The sequence below is a fragment of the Carcharodon carcharias genome, chromosome 6 (assembly GCF_017639515.1).
Source record: "Carcharodon carcharias isolate sCarCar2 chromosome 6, sCarCar2.pri, whole genome shotgun sequence".
In the NCBI taxonomy this organism is placed as follows: domain Eukaryota; kingdom Metazoa; phylum Chordata; class Chondrichthyes; order Lamniformes; family Lamnidae; genus Carcharodon; species Carcharodon carcharias.
This window is the reverse complement of record NC_054472.1, coordinates 112,876,422-112,893,797: the sequence shown is the minus strand read 5'-3', so window position 1 is coordinate 112,893,797 and position 17,376 is coordinate 112,876,422. Positions and strand designations below refer to the sequence as shown.

The 17,376-nt window shown below is 43.0% G+C and overlaps 1 protein-coding gene across 1 annotated transcript in view; it reads right to left on the bottom strand.

Moving 5' to 3' along the window:
• Positions 1 to 422: 422 nt before the first annotated feature.
• Positions 423 to 17,376, bottom strand: part of LOC121278821 (coiled-coil domain-containing protein 178) — a 211,184-nt gene continuing 194,230 nt past the window's right edge. The window contains exons 18-19 of the mRNA XM_041189276.1: positions 960 to 1,119; positions 423 to 443 (exon numbers count right to left, since the gene is read on the bottom strand). Of these exons, the coding sequence (XP_041045210.1) occupies positions 423 to 443; positions 960 to 1,119 (181 nt within the window). The remainder of the gene's footprint in view (positions 444 to 959; positions 1,120 to 17,376) is intronic.

Below are 17,376 nucleotides of genomic sequence, written 5' to 3'. Positions count from 1 at the left end.
CAATTACATTGTTCAACAGGTGATGAGTGTTTGTACGCCTGTAAATGAGGATAGCTGGGACACTGGCGTTTATAATTGGGTTGACTGCGAACTAAGTCAATAAACTCCCTCCAGCAAAGAAATCGGCTGTATCTTAGTTTTAACTTCACCAACTGCCATAGATTCAGTTAACACATACCACTTTGGCAGGACTAACAATGGTGTGGCGGATGGTTGGGGAGGGGGTGGTGAACGTCTCTCAAAAAAGACTGATGTTACAGTGTATTATGGTGAAACATGTGACTCCATAGAATGCCAGATGCATGTTTGATCTTGCGAATGTTGATTGCCTAATCTCAGGTGCTTAATTGTGAACAGTGTTGAAGAAGTTCCAGATGTAGGGGCAGCTGTCCTGGAAGTGCCCTTTTCAGAGAGGCATTGATCTAAATAGGTCTGTTTTTGACCTGTTGGCCAGTTTGGACAAAAAAGGGAAAAAGGGATTTATTTGAAGAAAAATTACCGAGGCTTCTCATACACCTTCTAGTGGTCAAAGCTGGAACAAGCATGTAATAAATTGTTGGCCTACCTTAACTCCATAGAGGATAGCATTAGTATGCTTGAATTATGCATTCCTAAACTGCTATTATATACTTTGTTCAGGTACTCATTTTAATTTTAAAAAACTTCTAGTTTACTGTTTAAAGATCATTGAACCCATTTAAACATTATAGGGGTGCCAATGTTTTTGTGTTAAAGGCTAATCCTATAATGCCATCACTTCAAAATTCACAACATGAGAACATACCTGGGCTTTTTGTGTTTTCAAAACTGAACCTTAAAGTTGGTTAACAGTCAATGCAACACTTCCAATTTTGAGAAAAATTTGCTCTGAAACTGCCAAAATTTGCATTTATTATAAAAAAGAAATGCAATTAATACAAGTGGTAGAGCTGAAAAATCAGTCTGTCATCTGTACTTACCCCGACCTCTTGACGTTTATCCTTGCTATCATGAATCAATTTCCAATGCTCTTCCTCCACATGTGTTTTCCTTTTCATAGCTATTTCAAGGTCTGCCTTAAATTTGGCGATGAGGCTTGCAGCATTATTTTTCTTGAACTCTACTGCTTCCAGAATTGGTCTTGAAAGAATAGATACACAAACATAATTAAGACCAAAACACTGATTTCATAGAATGGGTTACAGAAAGAGGCCATTCAGTCCATCGAGTCCATGCTGGTTCTCTGCAAGTTTGCAATAAAATTATGATAGGAAACTAAAGTCTTCACAGGCATTTAATACAGCCTCTTCAATATAATACAAAAGTGGAAAATTTATAACTGTTGTGACGCGGCAGATGATATATGGTAGGTGGATCAAATCCACATGGGAAACTTGATTACGCGGTCACAATAATTTTGCAATTTGTATTTTATTTTGAGAAGTGTGCCCCGAATTCAACAGAATCCACCAAGACTTAGAGATTTTTTTTAGAAAACTAAAACATTTATTAAGAAAAGAAAATATTTCAAGCACACACTTAGGTCTACAAATTACTACTATAATAACTCCTAAAACCCCTAATTAATCTGGCTTCCAGTTACACCCCCAATAAGGCAATGGTTAAAAAAAAGATTTAAACAGATCCAGGCAAGTCAACACAATACTCTGGACAGTAGAATTCAAAGTGGCTTTTCCTAGTTCAGTTTCTGTAGACAGCAGCTTAATGCACAAATACTGGTGGCTTTTCACACTTCTGTTAGATCTTGCAACGCCTTTTTCCCTCTGACACATGGCCTCTTTTCCTTTATACATGCTTCTCCCTTTTAATGCAAATTCCATTGTTCCCATATGTCTTTGGAACTTTATCTTTCTCATAATATAAATCTTTTCATGGTGCTCATATTATCAGTAATCTTTGGGAAAAATAAACACATAGCTTGGCCTAGCTTCTCTGGCTAGGTGTAACATTCTACCATCTTCTTGAAATTCAAACTACAATGGTTTATCTACAAATACAAATTCTCCTCACCTCACATTCTAAAACTTCAGCTATGTTTACACACCTAGCATTTCAAACCTAGCTTCTTTTGATAAGTCAAAGCCTCCAGACCAGCTGTCTCCAATTCAATTAAATCACGCACGCACACCCACACAGAAACCATCCAAACGCCACCATTAACCTACTATTACAATACATCACAATAATATTATGAGAATTATTATAATTGGGTGACAAGCCCAAAGCTTCTTTAGCATTTTCAATAGTTTTCGGATTATATTTTGCCTATTCTGTCAAGATTGAAGTACAACTTCCGAGCAACATGAACAAAAATGACCAAAAATACAGATCATATTTGAAATATGATGTGAGATATAGGGCAGAATTGTCCCAGATTTGCAATAAGTGTGGTAGTTGTTGGGAGAAACGATGTTTTACATGCTGGCCGCAATGGCGGCTTCTCACACTATATCGTCCCAGTCCTACTTCATTAATTGTGCATTCCCGGGAAACATGCCGTTTCAATGGTGGGTGGGCTCTAATTCGCCCGCCAAGCCACTGATTCATCACGCTAGGTGCCATATTTAAAGTGCAGCCGCGTGCACACATTTCAGTGCTTCCGGCCCACGACTGCTGCATGGAAGACATGGCCCTGAAAGGCAAAAAGACTGCAGCCCCTAGGTTTAATGACACATCCCTTTTAGACACAGTGGAGGCCCACTGTGATGTCCTCTACCCTGGCTCTGGCCAGAGGTGGGCAACAACATCACCAACCTGACTCAGGAGGCGGTGGTGGCGGTGGTTAGCGCCAATGCCCTGCAAAAGAGGACAGCCACCCTGTGCTACAAGAGGATGAACGATCTCCTCTGTTCTGCCAGGGAAAGTCACTTTTCACTCTCAACTCACATACTCACAAACCCATCACACATCCACAGGGATATCACACCTCAAGGGAAAACACCACTAATTCTCACACGCATACTCTCACATCTTCCTCAGACTCATATCCTCTGGAGCTCACAGCCTCATCCTGTCCATGTTTCTGCTCACTGCACAAACATTCCATGCAGTGCCATGTGTCCTGCTCACACTCTCTCCATCTGGTTTCTTGCAGGAGTAGCCTGTTCACATCAGCATGGAGAAGTCCCAGACAGGGGGTGGAGTGGCTCACATTAGGCCCCTCACTCACTTTGAGGAGTGTGCCATCGCACTGACTGGTGAGGATGTGAACCATGCCTGCGGTGACGGTGAGATCAGCGGTGAACACCCTCGTGAGGATCCTGCACCTCATTATCCCTCTCTAAATGCAAATGTGTGTGCTCTCTCTCCTGCTTTTGACTCTGCTGCCATGCACTAATTATCTCTACTTTATTTCACAGGGAGCTCTTAACCGACACCCTCAGTCAGCCAGTCCCTCAACTCCATCCACGTCCTCACCTCCAGCCAAGAGGACACTTCCTCCATTGAAGAGCTGGAAAGAAGCAGCCTGGAAGACCCGTCACAGTGCTTACCCATATCCTCCAGCAGCACAGAGATGCACACCTCCGTATTATCTTGTTCTTTGTTTCCAATTCAGAAAACCTGTCTGTTTAATTCTTTATAATCTGAAAGCGTACATAGTGGGACTCCTGCAGTACTGGCAAAGCACATCTTTGTTAAATTCAAAACAAAATCCTGTTATAGTCAGACCTTGAGTGGTAAACTAGGGGAGTCAATTTTTACCTTTCCTACATGGTTGTATCAATAGACAGATCTAAGCAGCTCCACAACCAATGGCTCAGAGTGAAGAACTAGTCCTACCAAGTATAGTCAAGATTGGTGGGAGAAGTATAGAAAAAGCATATAATTGTGCAAGGATAATAGGAGAAAGTGACTCAATTAATATCTCCATCTTCAAACATGGAAGAGACCAGAATATGAGGACATGAGACAAGACTGAAGCAATTATGTCAACCAAGCCAAATGGCTGATCCAATTCAGTCTCCTCCTAGTCCATAGTAAAATGATGGTAGTACTCATAAAAATGTTCCATCAAGTAATACTTATTCACCCATAGCCTGGTTGATAACGCTGAGTTGGTTCTGCCACAACTACTTGCCACCTAGCCTTTACACATCCGTCATTTAGACTTGGATGCAAGAGTTGAAATCTAGAGACGAGGTAATAGTAGCTGACCACAACATCAAGACAGCATCTGACTGGCAATGACACCAAAGAGCCCAAGCATAACTGAGGTCACTGGGGATCAATCAGAAAATTCCAGTGGCTGATTGGGCACAAAAGTAGATGATCATAATTGTTGAAGGCCAATCATTACAGCCAAGGATATTGTTGTAGAACTTCTTTAGGGCAATGTCTTTAGATGCTTCAGCAATAATCTTCCTTCTATTATAAGGTTAGGAATTGGCTGTTTGCTAATGATTCTACAGTGTTAAGCTGTAGTCATAACTCCCCAACAATGCGACAGCCCAAGTGAGGCTACCACAGGGCCTGGAAAACATCCAGGTTTGAGATAAGAAATGGCAGATAGCATTCAAACCACTTAAGTGCAGGGTAATTACTATCCCCAACAAGACAACTCCCACCCATCTTACCTTGGTCTTCAATGGGATCAGTATCAATATCTTGGGGCTTACCATTGACCAGAAGCTTAAACATACAGAAATGTCAATACAGTGACTTCTGTAGATTTTAATATACAGATAGACTGGAAAAATCAAATGGGCAAGGGTAGCCTAGATGAGGAGTTCATAGAATGTTTTTGGAATACTTTCTTTCAACGGCACGTTCTGGAGCAAACTAGAGAAATTAGAGTATGAGAGAAAGCTAGCAGGAAATATAAAGTCGGATAGTAAGAGTTTCTATAGATAGTTAAATAAGAAAAGAGTTAACAAATTGAGCATTGCTCCTATAGAGAGTGAGTCTGGAGAATTAATAATGGAAAATAAGGAGACGGCAGATGAACTGAACATGTAATTTGTATCGGTTTTCACCATAGAGGATACAAGTAACATCCCAGGAACAGCTGTAAATTAGGAAATGGAAGAGAGAGAGGAACTCAGGAAAATTACAATCACCAAAGAAGTGGTATTGAGCAAATTGTTGGAGCTGCGGGCTGACAAATCCCCAGATCCTGATGGACTTCATCCTAGGATCCACTTCATCCACTTGAGTGTGGCTTACAATAGAGTGCCAGAGTTGAGTGCTTCAGGGAGTTAAGCAGGTAAAAGGAAAGAGGTGTTTGGTTGCTTTTGTCTAAACTTTTTCAGCCTCCAAGAATTGATTCTTGCTCTACTACGGGAGAAGTTAGTTAATTGGGAGTATCTAGTAAGTTGTTAAGGTTTATTACATTCCTAAGGCTCAAAATGGTATATTTTAAATGAGAGGTGAGCGGGAGAGGATAAAACGCGTGGATCAAGAGGCCTACCTGCAGTGAGACCAGTGGCGGAGTGACATCACGAACCACAACATGATGCGAGTGCAGGGAAAGAAGCTGATTGATGAGTATTGCTAGTCTTTAAAGTAAAAGTAATCCTTAGTTTGTGTTTAGTTCCCTGGTCTTTCTTTCTCTTTTTCTTAAAAATAGCTTGATAAGAATAATATCGATACTGGTGTAAAAAATAAAATTAAGCACAATAAAATGTGAAGACCCAGTGATTCTTCAAGTGTAAATAGCAGGGATACTAGAGTAACTAATTAATAAATTCAATAAAATACGATGGTGATGGCAGGAACAATGATATGTTGCTGCTATGGCATGAGGTTGCTACTGGACATCAATGTGATCCAGAGCAAACACATCTGTCGTAAGTGTTTGTAGCTCAAGGAACTTCGGATCCGAGTTGAGGAGCTGGAGTCTGAGCTGCAGATATTGCACCACATCAATGGGGGGAATGTTACCTGGACACTTTGCTCCAGGAGGTGGTCACAACCCTCAGATTAGGCAATTCAAATTGGGTCTGTGACCAGGGACAGGAGGATGTAACTGCAGGTGAGGCTGGTGTGGGGACCCAGGGGATAGCATTCAAGGAGCCTTGGCCCCTGCAATTGTCCAACAGTTACGAGGTTCTTGCAAGCTGTGTGGACGAATGGGGACTGCAGGGTAGGATGAGCAAACTGATCACGTCACCATGGGATAGGGAGATATTCAAGTTGGGGGAGGAAATAGGAATGTAGTAATTGTGGGGGACAGTATAATTAAGGGGATAGATGTTGTTCTTTGCAGCCATGAGCGTGAGTCCCAAAGGATCTGTTGCCTGCCCAGTGTCAGGGTTAAGGACATCTCCTCATGGCTGGAGAGGAGCTTGGAGTGGGAGGGGAGGGATCCAGTTGTCATCGTCCACGTTGGTAGGACTAGAAAGGAAATTCTGCTGAAAGAATTTGAACAGTTAGGAGCTAAATTAAAAAGCAGAACCTCCAAGGTAATAATCTCGGGATTACTACCTGAGCCACAGGCAAACTGGCAGAGGGTAAATAAAGTCAAGGAGTTAAATGTGTGGCTCAAAGTTTTGTGTGGGAGGAATGGGTTTCAGTTCATGAGGCACTGGCACCAGTACTTGGGTAGAAGGGAGCTGTTCCGGTGGGACAGGCTTCACTTGAACTGTGCTGGAACCAGTGTCCTGGTGAATCGAATAACTCGGGCTGTAGAGAGGGCTTTAAACTAAATTGAGTGGGGGAGGGTTCTGGAGAGTGGATGAGTAGGCTTACAAAGCAAAAGGATAAGGCAGCATTGCAGGGCAGCTATTTAGGTAATGATACCCAGAGTGTGACAGGAAGGGCAGAGTGAACAAACATAAAAAAAGCAGCAATTAGGGTCAAAGGGGGAAAAAATGGTCAAAAGGCAAAAGTTAATGGCTCTTTACTTAAATGCACATAGTGTTTAGAACAAAATAAATGAATTAATGGCACAAATAAAGATTAATGGGTATGATGTTCATAGCCATTATGGAGACATGGGCCAGGATTTTCCTGTCGGCGAGTGGAGGGGGGGGGCCTGCTCGCCGACACGTAAATTGACGTGCGGTGATGTCAGGTGGGACTCCTGATGTCACTGCGCCCCATTTAAATTTTCAGGTAGGCGGGGGCTCAGCAAAACCAACTGAGGCCATTGACAAAGTCATTTAAGTAATTAATGGACCTGACTGTCCAACCCTTAAGGTTGGCGGGCATTAGAAAAAGCATGAAACCTCATCCATGGGTGGGTTGAGGTTTCATGTAGTATTAAAAAAATTAATTAAAGTGTTTTTAAAAGTTATGGACATGTTCCAATTCATGTAACAGTGTCACATGAGGGGACATGTCAGGGATTTTTTTATTTTCTATTTTTAATATTTTTTACAGTAGAGACGATCTTCCTGAGGCAGCGCTTTGCCTCAGGGAGATGAGTGCACTCTTTCATGTGCATGCGTGAAAGAGCGCACTCTCGGTTTAGGGAATCCCCTTCGCCCACACAGGGAGCGCATAGCGCTTCTGTGCGGACGTCACGCTGGGGGGGTCCTTAATTGGCCCGCCCATGTAAATGGCGGCGCACCCATCGAGGGTGCGCCTTTGTGGGCCCGCTCTTCAATTTCCCCCACGACGGAGGGACAATTCTGCCCATGGTTACAAGGAGTTCAAAGCTGGGAACTAAACATTCAGTATGTGACTTTTTGAAAGGACAGGCAGGAAGGAAAGGGTGGTGGCTAGCTTTCTTAGTACAAGATGGAATAAGTATGATAGCAAGGAATGATCTTGGATTGGAAGACGTAGAATCCATATGGGTGGAGGTAAGAATTAACAAGAGGAAGAAGACATTGGCAGGAGTAGTCTATAGGTCACCTAACAGTTTAGAGGGCAGGTAAAAAAGGCACTACATTAACCATGAGTGAGTTTAATCTTCATGTAGATTGGGAAAATCAAATTGACAGAGGTAGCCACGAGCAAGAGTTTATAGGGCAGGATCTTTGGGTCAGCGAGCGGGGGTGGGCCCCGCTCGCTGACATGTAAAATGACACGCGGTGATGTCAGGCATGCCCCCCAATTTCACCACATGTCATTCCGATCTTCAGTTCGGCAGGCGCACAGCAAAGTCAGCTGTGCATCCGCCGAATTGTCAAAGGCCTATTAAGGCCATTTAAAAACTAATTCAAATAATTAAATGAGCTGCCCATCCAACCTTAAGGCTGGTGGGCAGGCGAAGAGCCCAGGCGGCCTTCGCATTTATCATGAAATCTCATCCACGCGCAGGATGAAGGTTTTTAAAGTTTATTAAAAATTTTTAATAAAATTCATTGACATGTCCCAGCTCTTGTGACACTGTCACATGAGGGGACATGTCTTAAAAATTTTTTTTTTCTTTATTAAAATTTTCCAAAATCAAAATAATCTGCCTGAGGCAGCTCTGTGCCTCAGGGAGATTTCTGCGCTCTTATGCACACAAGCGCGTGAAAGAGCTCAGGCTCCGACCCTCCCTCCTCCCCCTGCCCGCACAGGGTGTGGTCAGCGCTTCCGGGTGCACGTCACGCTGGGCGGGCCTTAGTTGGCCTGCCCATGTAAAATGGCAGCGCGCAACCGATCGCGGGCGGCAATCGGCTATGACTCACCCATGCCCACTCCCGTCCAAAACCCCTGACAGGGAGAAAATTCTCCCCATAGAGTGTATTCGGGACAGTTTCCTAAAACAATGTGTTGTGGATCCAACCAGGGATCAGGCTATTTTGGATCTAGTAATGTGTAATGAGGCAGGTTTAATAAATGATCTGAGTAAAAGATCCCCAAGGAAACAGTGACCCTAATATGGTAGAATTTAACATTCAGTTTGAGATTGAGAAACTTGGTTTTGGGAACAATTGTGCCAAAATTAAATTAGGGTATTTACAAAGGTATGAGGGCAGAGTTGGCTGGAGAGGACTGGGAAAGGAGTTTAGCAGAAAAGATGGTTGATGAACAATGGGAGACGTTTAAGAAAATAGTTCATGACTCTCAACAAAGATATATCCTTGTGAGGAAGAAGGAAGAAGGAAGAAGGGATAAATCAACCATTGTTAACCAAGGAAGTTAAGGATAGTAACAAATTGAAAGAAAAAACATAGTGGCAAAGATTAGTGGATTGGGAAAGTTTTAAAAACCAACAGAAGATCACCAAAAAATAATGGTGAGAAAATAAACTTTGAGGGTAAACTAGCAAGCAATACAAAAATGGATAGTAAGAGCTTCTTTAAATATATAAAAAGGAAGAGAGGTCAAAGTGAACATAGGCCCCTTAGAGAATGAGGCTGGGGAAATAATAAAGGGACCCAGGGAAGGGCAGAGGAGTCGAATAAATACCTTGCAACAGTCTTCACGGTAGAAGACACGGAGAGCATCCCAAAAATACTAAATAATTAAGCTGGGGAGGAAATAAGTACAATGACTATCAATGGAGAAGATGTACTGGGGAAACTAATGGGACTAAAGGCCAATAGGTCCCATGGACCTGATGGGTTGCATCCTAGGATATTAAAGGGAGCAGCTATAGAGATAGTGGATGCACTGATAGTAATCTTCCAAGAATCCTTAGATTCTGGGAAAAGTCCCAGAGGATTGGAAAACTGCCAGTGTAATACCCTTATTCAAAAAGGGAATGAGACAAAAAAACAGGTAACTATAGGCCAGTTAGCTTAACATCTGTAATTGGGAAAACGTTACAGTCTATTATAAAGGATGTAATAGTAGAGCATTTAGAAATGCATAATCTAATCAAGCAGAGTCAGCATGGCTTCATGAAGGGGAAATCATGCCTGACAAATTTATTAGAATTCTTTGAGCAGGTAACAAGCAGGATGGATAAAGGAGAACCCGTCGATGTAATATATTTGGATTTCCAAAAGGCGTTCGATAAGGTACCACACATAAGGCTACTTAATAAGGTCAGAGCCCATGGTGTTGGGGGTGGTATATTTGCATGGATAGAGAATTGGCTAACTGATAGAAGACAGGGGGAAGAATTTTCCTGTCAATGACCGGAGGTGGGGCCCACTCGCCGACGCGTAAAATGATGCGCGGTGACATCGGGTGAGCGAATCACCATGCGTCATTTAGATTGTCAGTTCAGCTGGCGCACAGCTGATCCCGGCAAACTATCAAACGCCTATTAAGGCCATTAACAAAGTAAAGCTGTTAAGAATGCTGCCCGTCCAATCTTAAGGTTGGCGGGCAGGCGAAGAGCCAAGGCGGCCTTTGCATTTTTCATGAAGCATCATCCACAGGCAGAATGAGGTTTCATGAAAGGTTTATTAATTAAATAAAAATTTTTGAAAAAATTAATGGACATGTCCCAGCTCATGTGACAGTTTCACATGAGGGGATATGTCCTTAAAATTTTTTTTCACCTTTATTAAATATTCCAGAACTTAAACTGATCTCCCTGAGGAACCTCCATGCCTCAGGAAGATTTCTGCGCTCTTTCACGCGCATGCACTGAAGAATGCAGGCCCTGACTCAGGGAATCCCCCCCACCTGCACAGGGAGCGCACAGTGCTTCCGGATATGCGTCACGCTGGGTGGGCCTTAACTGGCCCACCCACGTTAAATGGCAGAGCACACCCGATCGGGGGCACCGATCAGGTTCACGCTCACTCCCGCCTGCCCCCTCACAACCCCCTCGATGGGGGAAAGTTCAGCCCAGGGAGTTGGGATAGAGGGAAATTTTCAGGATGGCAACCTGTGACTAGTGGAATGCCACAGGGATCAGTGCTGGGACCACAACTATTTACAATGTATATTAATGACTTGGATGAGGGAAGTGAATATACTATTGCCAAGTTTGCAGATGACACAAAAATAGGTGGGAAGGGAAGCGGTGAGGATGACAGAGTCTGCAGAATGATACAGACAGGTTAAGTGAGTGGAGAAAAACTTGGTAGATGGTATATAATGTGGGAAAATGTGAGGTTATGCACTTTGGCAGGAAGAATAGAGGAGATGAATATTATTTAAATGGAGAAAGACTGCAGAAAGCTGCAGCACAGAGGGATTTGGGAGGCCTCGTGCATGAACCATAAAAGCTAGCATACTCAGGGAGATCAGTTCAAGTTCACAATAATTTAATATAGGGAAAAGAAAAATTAAGGTCATGAAACTGTCACATGAGCAGGGGCATGGCCATTAATTGTTCCAAAATTTTCTATTTAATTAATAAACCCTTCATAAAACCTCATCCTGCCCTTGGATGAGGTTTCATGAAAAATGTGAAGGCTGCCTGGTCCAACTTAAAGTTGGACAGGAGCATACTTAACAACTTTAATTACTTTTTTAATGGCCTTAATAGGCCTTTGAAAATACAGCAGGCGCGCAGCCGACTTGGCTTCGTGCCCGCCGAACTGACAATCTAAATGACGCGCGGTGACGTCGGGACGCATGCCTGACGTCACTGCGCGTTATTTTAGGTGTCGGTGAGCGGACCCTGCCCCCGCTCACTGACTGGAAAATTCTCTGCTACAATACTGTGAGCAGTTTTGGTCCCCTTATCTCGGGAAAGGTATATTGGCATTGGAGGCAGTCCAGAGAAGGTTCACTAGGTTGATCCTGGGTATGGAGGGATTTTCTTATGAGGAGAGGTTTTGTAGGTAGGGTCTGTACTCATTGGAGTTTAGAGGAATGAGAGGCAACCTTATTGAAACATATAAGATTCTTCGGGGGCTTGATAAGGCGGATGCTGGGAGGTTCTTTCCCCTTGTGGGAGAGTCTAGGATCAGAGGGCATAATCTCATGGGTGGCACATTTAAGACCGAGATGAGTAGGATTTTTTTTGTGGAATTCTTTACCGCAGAGGGCTGTAGAAGCTGGGTCATTAAGTATATTCAAGGCTAAGATAGATTTTTAATCAGTAAGGGAATCAAGGGTTATGGGGAAAAGGCAGGAAAATGGAATTAAGGATTATCAGATCAGCCATGATCTCACTGAATGGCAGAGCAGACTTGATGGGCCAAATGGTCTACTTCTACTCCAATGTCTTATGGTCAGGGTCTTGAAAGAAGCAGCTAGTGAAATAGTTGATGCGTTAGTTTTAATTTCGGAAGGTTTCATTAGATTGGAAAATAGCAAATATAACTATTCAAAAAGGAAGTGAGACAAAGCAGGAAACTACAGGCTAGTTAGCTTAACATCTGTCATTGGGAAAATAGACTCATAAGGCTGACATTTTTGCTCGGCGGGCAGGTGCACGCTCAACCTACTCAAGCGTGAAATGACGTGCATTGACGTCAGCTGACCATGCTAATGTCAACTCACGGCCACACAATAGGTCCGTCAGTGGGCACACGCCAGAGCCGGCAGCTCAGTTAAGGCCGTTAAGTAATCAATTAAGTTAAATTTTTCACTGCCATTGCAACCTAATGGTTGATGGGCAGGCGAAAAGGTCAACCGGCCTTAGCATTTTTTTGGACATCTCAACCATGGGCAGGATGAGTTTTCCAAAAGCTATTAAAGATATAAGTTTTAAAATTGAATTAATAGCATGCCGCTGCTCTTGTGGCAGCTCCGTGCATCAGGGAGGTTATGAACTGCTCACTTGTGCGCATGCGCAAAGTTCACACTCAGCCCGCTCACTCTGAGTGTTGCTGCTCACATTTCATGCTGGGCAGGCCTTAACTGGCCCGCCAGTGTGAAATTGCGGCCCGTTCCCGATTGCAGGCGGTGGTTGGCTTCCCACCCACCTGCGACAAGCCTGCCCGCCAAGGACAAAATTCTGCCCATTGATGTTTACAGCACAGAAGGACACCATTTGGCCCATCATGTCCACACCGGTCAACAAAGGTCTGACTACACTAATCCCCTTTTCCAGTGCTTGGCCCATAGCCCTGGAGGCTATGGCAAATGCAAGTGAATATCTAAATACTTCTTTAAACAACTATAAGTTTCTGACTCAGCCACCCTTTCAGGCAGTGAGTTCCAGACTCCCACCACCCTCTGGGTGAAAACATTTCTCCTCAACTCCCCTCTTAGCCTTCTACCTCTTACCTTAAATCTATCCCCCTGGTTATTGACCCCTCTACTAATGGAAAAAGTACCTTCCTATCCACCCTATCTATGCCCCTCATTATCTTATACACCTCTATCAGGTCCCCTCTCAACCTTCGCTGCTCCAAGGAAAACAACACCAGCCTATCCAATTTTTCCGCATAGCTCAGACCCTCCAGCCCAGGCAGCATCCTGATAAATCTCCTCCACACCCACTCCTGTGCAATCACATTCTTCCTATATGGTGGCCAGAACTTCACGCAGTACTCCAGTTGTTGCCTAACCAGCGTATTATACAGTTCCAGCATAACATCCCTGCTCTTTGTATTCTACGCCTTGGCTAATAAAGGCAAGTATCTCATATGCCTTCTTAATCACCTTATCTACCTGCCCTGCTACCTTCAGGTATCTATGGATATGCATAGCAAGGTCCCTCTGATCTTCAGTACTTTCCAGGGTCCTACAATTCATACTTTGATCCCTTGCCTTGTTAGCCCTTCCCAAGTGCATTACCTCACACTTCTCTGGGTTGAATTCCATTTGCCACTGCTCTGCCCACCTGACTAGTCCATTGATGTCCTTGTGCAGTTTACAGCTATCCTCCTCACTATTTACTACCCTACCAATTTTCATGTCATCTGCGAACTTCTTGATCATAACCCCTACATTTAAAACCAAATCATTTATGTACACCACAAACAGCACAGGCCCCAACAATGAGCCCTGCAAACCCACCCCCCACCACCGCCCCCCCCACCCCCCCACCTGGAAACAGACTTCCAATCACAGAACATCTCTCTACCATCACCCACTGCTTCCTGCCTCTCAGCCAATTTTGGATCCAAAGTGTCACTTTGCCTTGGATCCCATGGGCTCTTACTTTTTTGACCCACCTGCCATGAGGGGCCTTACCAAAAGCCTTGCTAAAGTCCATGTAGACCACATAAAATGCATTACCCTCATCAACGCTCCTGGTTACCTCCTCAAAAAATTCGATCAAATTTGTCGAACACGACATTCCCTTAACAAATCCATGCTGACTATCCCCGACTAATCTGTGTCTCTCCAAGTGCAGATATATTCTGGCCCTCAGAATTCTTTCCAGTAACTTCCCCAACACCGAAGTTAGACTGATTGGCCTATAATTTCCTGGTCTATCCCTTCCTCCCTTTTTAAATAATGGGGCAACATTAGCAGTCCTTCAGTCCTCTGGTATCTCACCTGTGGCCAGAGAGGATTTGAAAATTACTGCCAGGGCCCCTGATATCTCTTCCCTAGCCTCCCTCAATCGCCTGGGAAACATCTCAACCGGGTCTGCGGATTTATCCACTATTTAGGCCGTTAAATCCAATAGTACCACCTCTCTCTCTATGTTAATTTCCTCTAATATTTCACAATCCACCCTGATGTCTATACCTGCGTTGTCTTTTCCCATTGTGAAGACTGACACAAAGTATTCATTGAGGACTGTACCAATGTCTTCTGCTTCCACACACAGAATACCTCTTTGGTCCCTAATTAGCCCTACTTCTTCCCTAGTTATTCTGTTGCTCTTTATATATTTTTAGAAAACCCTTTGGGGGGTTTCCTTTATTCTACCAACCAATGCTTTCTCATGCACTCTCTTAGCTTTCCTAATTTCCTTTTTAAGATTCCCCACCTGCACTTTTTATATTCCTCTAGGGACCCTGCCATATTGAGCCCTCGGTATCTGCCATAAGTTTCTCTTTTCTTTCTTAATCCAAACCTTTATGTCCCTTGACATCCAGGGTTCTCTGCACTTGGTTCCCCCCCTCCCCCACTTTGCCTGGATGGGAATATTTTCCCTGTAAACTCTCTTTCTTCCTTGAATGCCTCCCACTGTTTTGACACAGTTTTATTTGCAAGTAGCTGACAAGACGTGGCAAGTGTTAGAAGTTATTATTAAAGATGTCATAACAGGGCATTTAGAAAAGTTTCACACAATCAGGCAGACTCAACATGATTTTTTGTAAAGGAAATCATGTTTAATCAATTTATTTGAGTTCTTTGAAGGAGCCATATGTGCTATGGATAATGGGGAACCAGTGGATATACTGTACTTAGATTTCCAGAAGGCATTTAATAAGGCGCCACATCAAAAATCATTACAGAAAATAAAAGCTCAAGGTGTAGGGGGTAATATATTGGCATGGATAGAAGATTGGCTAGCTAACAGGAAACAAAGTGTAGCCATAAATGAGTCTTTTTCTAGTTGATGGGGTGTAATGAGCAGTGTGCCACAGGGACAAATACTGGGGCCTCAACTTTTTACAATATATATAAATTACTTGGATGAAGGGACAGATGGTATGGTTGCTAAATTTGCTAATGACACAAAGATTGGTAAGAAATTAAGTTGTGCAGAGGACATAAGTAGGCTACAAAGTGGCATAGATGGGTTAATTCAGTGGGCAAAGATCTGGCAAATGGAGTGTAATGTGGGAAAAGTGAAATTGTCTATTTTGGCAGGAATAAAAAAAAACTAAATGGTGAGAGATTGCAGAACTCTGAAATTCAGAGGGATCTGGGTGTCTAGGTGCATGAATCACAAAAGGCTGGTATGCAGGTGCATAAAGTAATTGGGAAAGCTAATAGAATGCTATCGTTTATTGTAAGGGGAATTGAACACAAAAGTAGGGAGGTTATGCTTCAGTTGTACAGGGCACCTATGAGACCTCACCTGGAGTATTGTGTACAGTGTTGGTTTCTTTATTTATGGAAAGATGTAAATGGATTAGAAGCCATTCAGGGAAGGTTTACTCGGCTCATACCAGGAATAGGCAAGTTGTCTTATGAGGAAAGGTTGGACAGGTTAGGTGTGTATCTACAGGAGTTTAGAGTAATAGGTGAATTGATCAAAACATTTAAGATCCCGAGGAGTCTTGACAGAGTGGATGTGGAGAGGAAGTTTCTTCTTGTGGGAGAATCTAGAACTAGGGGTCACTGTTTAAAAATAAGGGGTCATTCATTTAAGACAGAGAAGAGGGGAAATTTTTTCTGAAGGTCATAAGTCCTTGGATCTCTCTTCCTCAAAAGGTGGTGGAAGCAGGGTCTTTGAATATTTTAAGGCAGAGCTAGATAGATTCTTGATTAACAAGGGGATGAAAGGTTACTGGGGATTGGTGGGAGGTTACAATCAGATCAGCTATGATCTTATTGATTGGCGGAACAGGCTTGCTCGTATGTGTGTATGGCTATAAGAGCATGACAGAGGTTGGGTATTCTTCGAGTGGTTGTACAAGGATCGCATCTGAAGTGCGATGGAGTAGGTGATACTGTGATGGATACAGATGCAACAATACGCAAGATGTTTGACATATTTCAGGACAGGCAGTCTGCTTGATCAGCATTGCATACAAGTGCTCCAATCCAAGCACGTGCTTGCCTGAAATATGTACTATTAGCAGGATGCATCAGTGTAGTAAAGTGGAGTACCGTGTATCTTTAAGTGGATGCAAATGGACTAACCATGTGACAGTGCTGACCAATCACTGTTCAGCACGGGCTACTGGTTAACTGTTACTCTAGAGCTGGAGGTGGTTGTGGGATCACGCAAGGAATTAGTGCTCTGCCTTCTGTTGCAATAAACAATCACAGTTTGTTCTTGTGTCAGTCTCTCTCTGTTATTGATAGTGAGCATCAACTAACAAGTGTATATGAAGGCATGCAATTCGAGTTTACTTGAGTAGTGAACTCAAAGACTCAAGACATAAAAATCAGTGTAACTAACCAACTTACTGCAGCAACCCTTACCGGCCCTACAACATCTGCCACCAAAAAGGACAAGAGAGCAGCATCAGGGCAATACCAAGTCACATGTCATTCTCACTTGGGTTATGTACCATCACTCTTTCATTGTGACGGGATCAAAATTCTGGACTTTCCTAGTTAACACCATTATGAGAACGTCATCACTCGGACTTCAGTAATTCAAGAATGCTAACCACCAGCTTTTCCGGGCAACGAGAAAGATAATGAATAAGATCTGGCCAATGTCAACCACATCTTGAGAAAACTTTTAAAAGAATTCCAACAGGCATTGAAACCTACATATTTTATGAGCCCATATCTCTAATGGCTTTTTTGTTTAGGATGTTATAACTAATAAGCAGGATAAAAGGATTTAGCCTCTTGTGCTCACAAATACATGACACAATATTGTTATTCAATTCCACACTAATTGACAATAATCTGGTCATTCTCTTAGGCTATCAGGATAGGAAGTGTGGATATCATAAGAAAATGCTAACATAGAAAATATTAAGATTAATAATCTTTAAAATTCTTTCTGAAAGGCAATATGGAGTTCATTTTGTCTTTTGTATTTAAGTGGTGCCTTAACTGCCTGGGTGTAACATTTCACAAAATGGAAAGAACCAAAAAAACAAAATTTAAGGG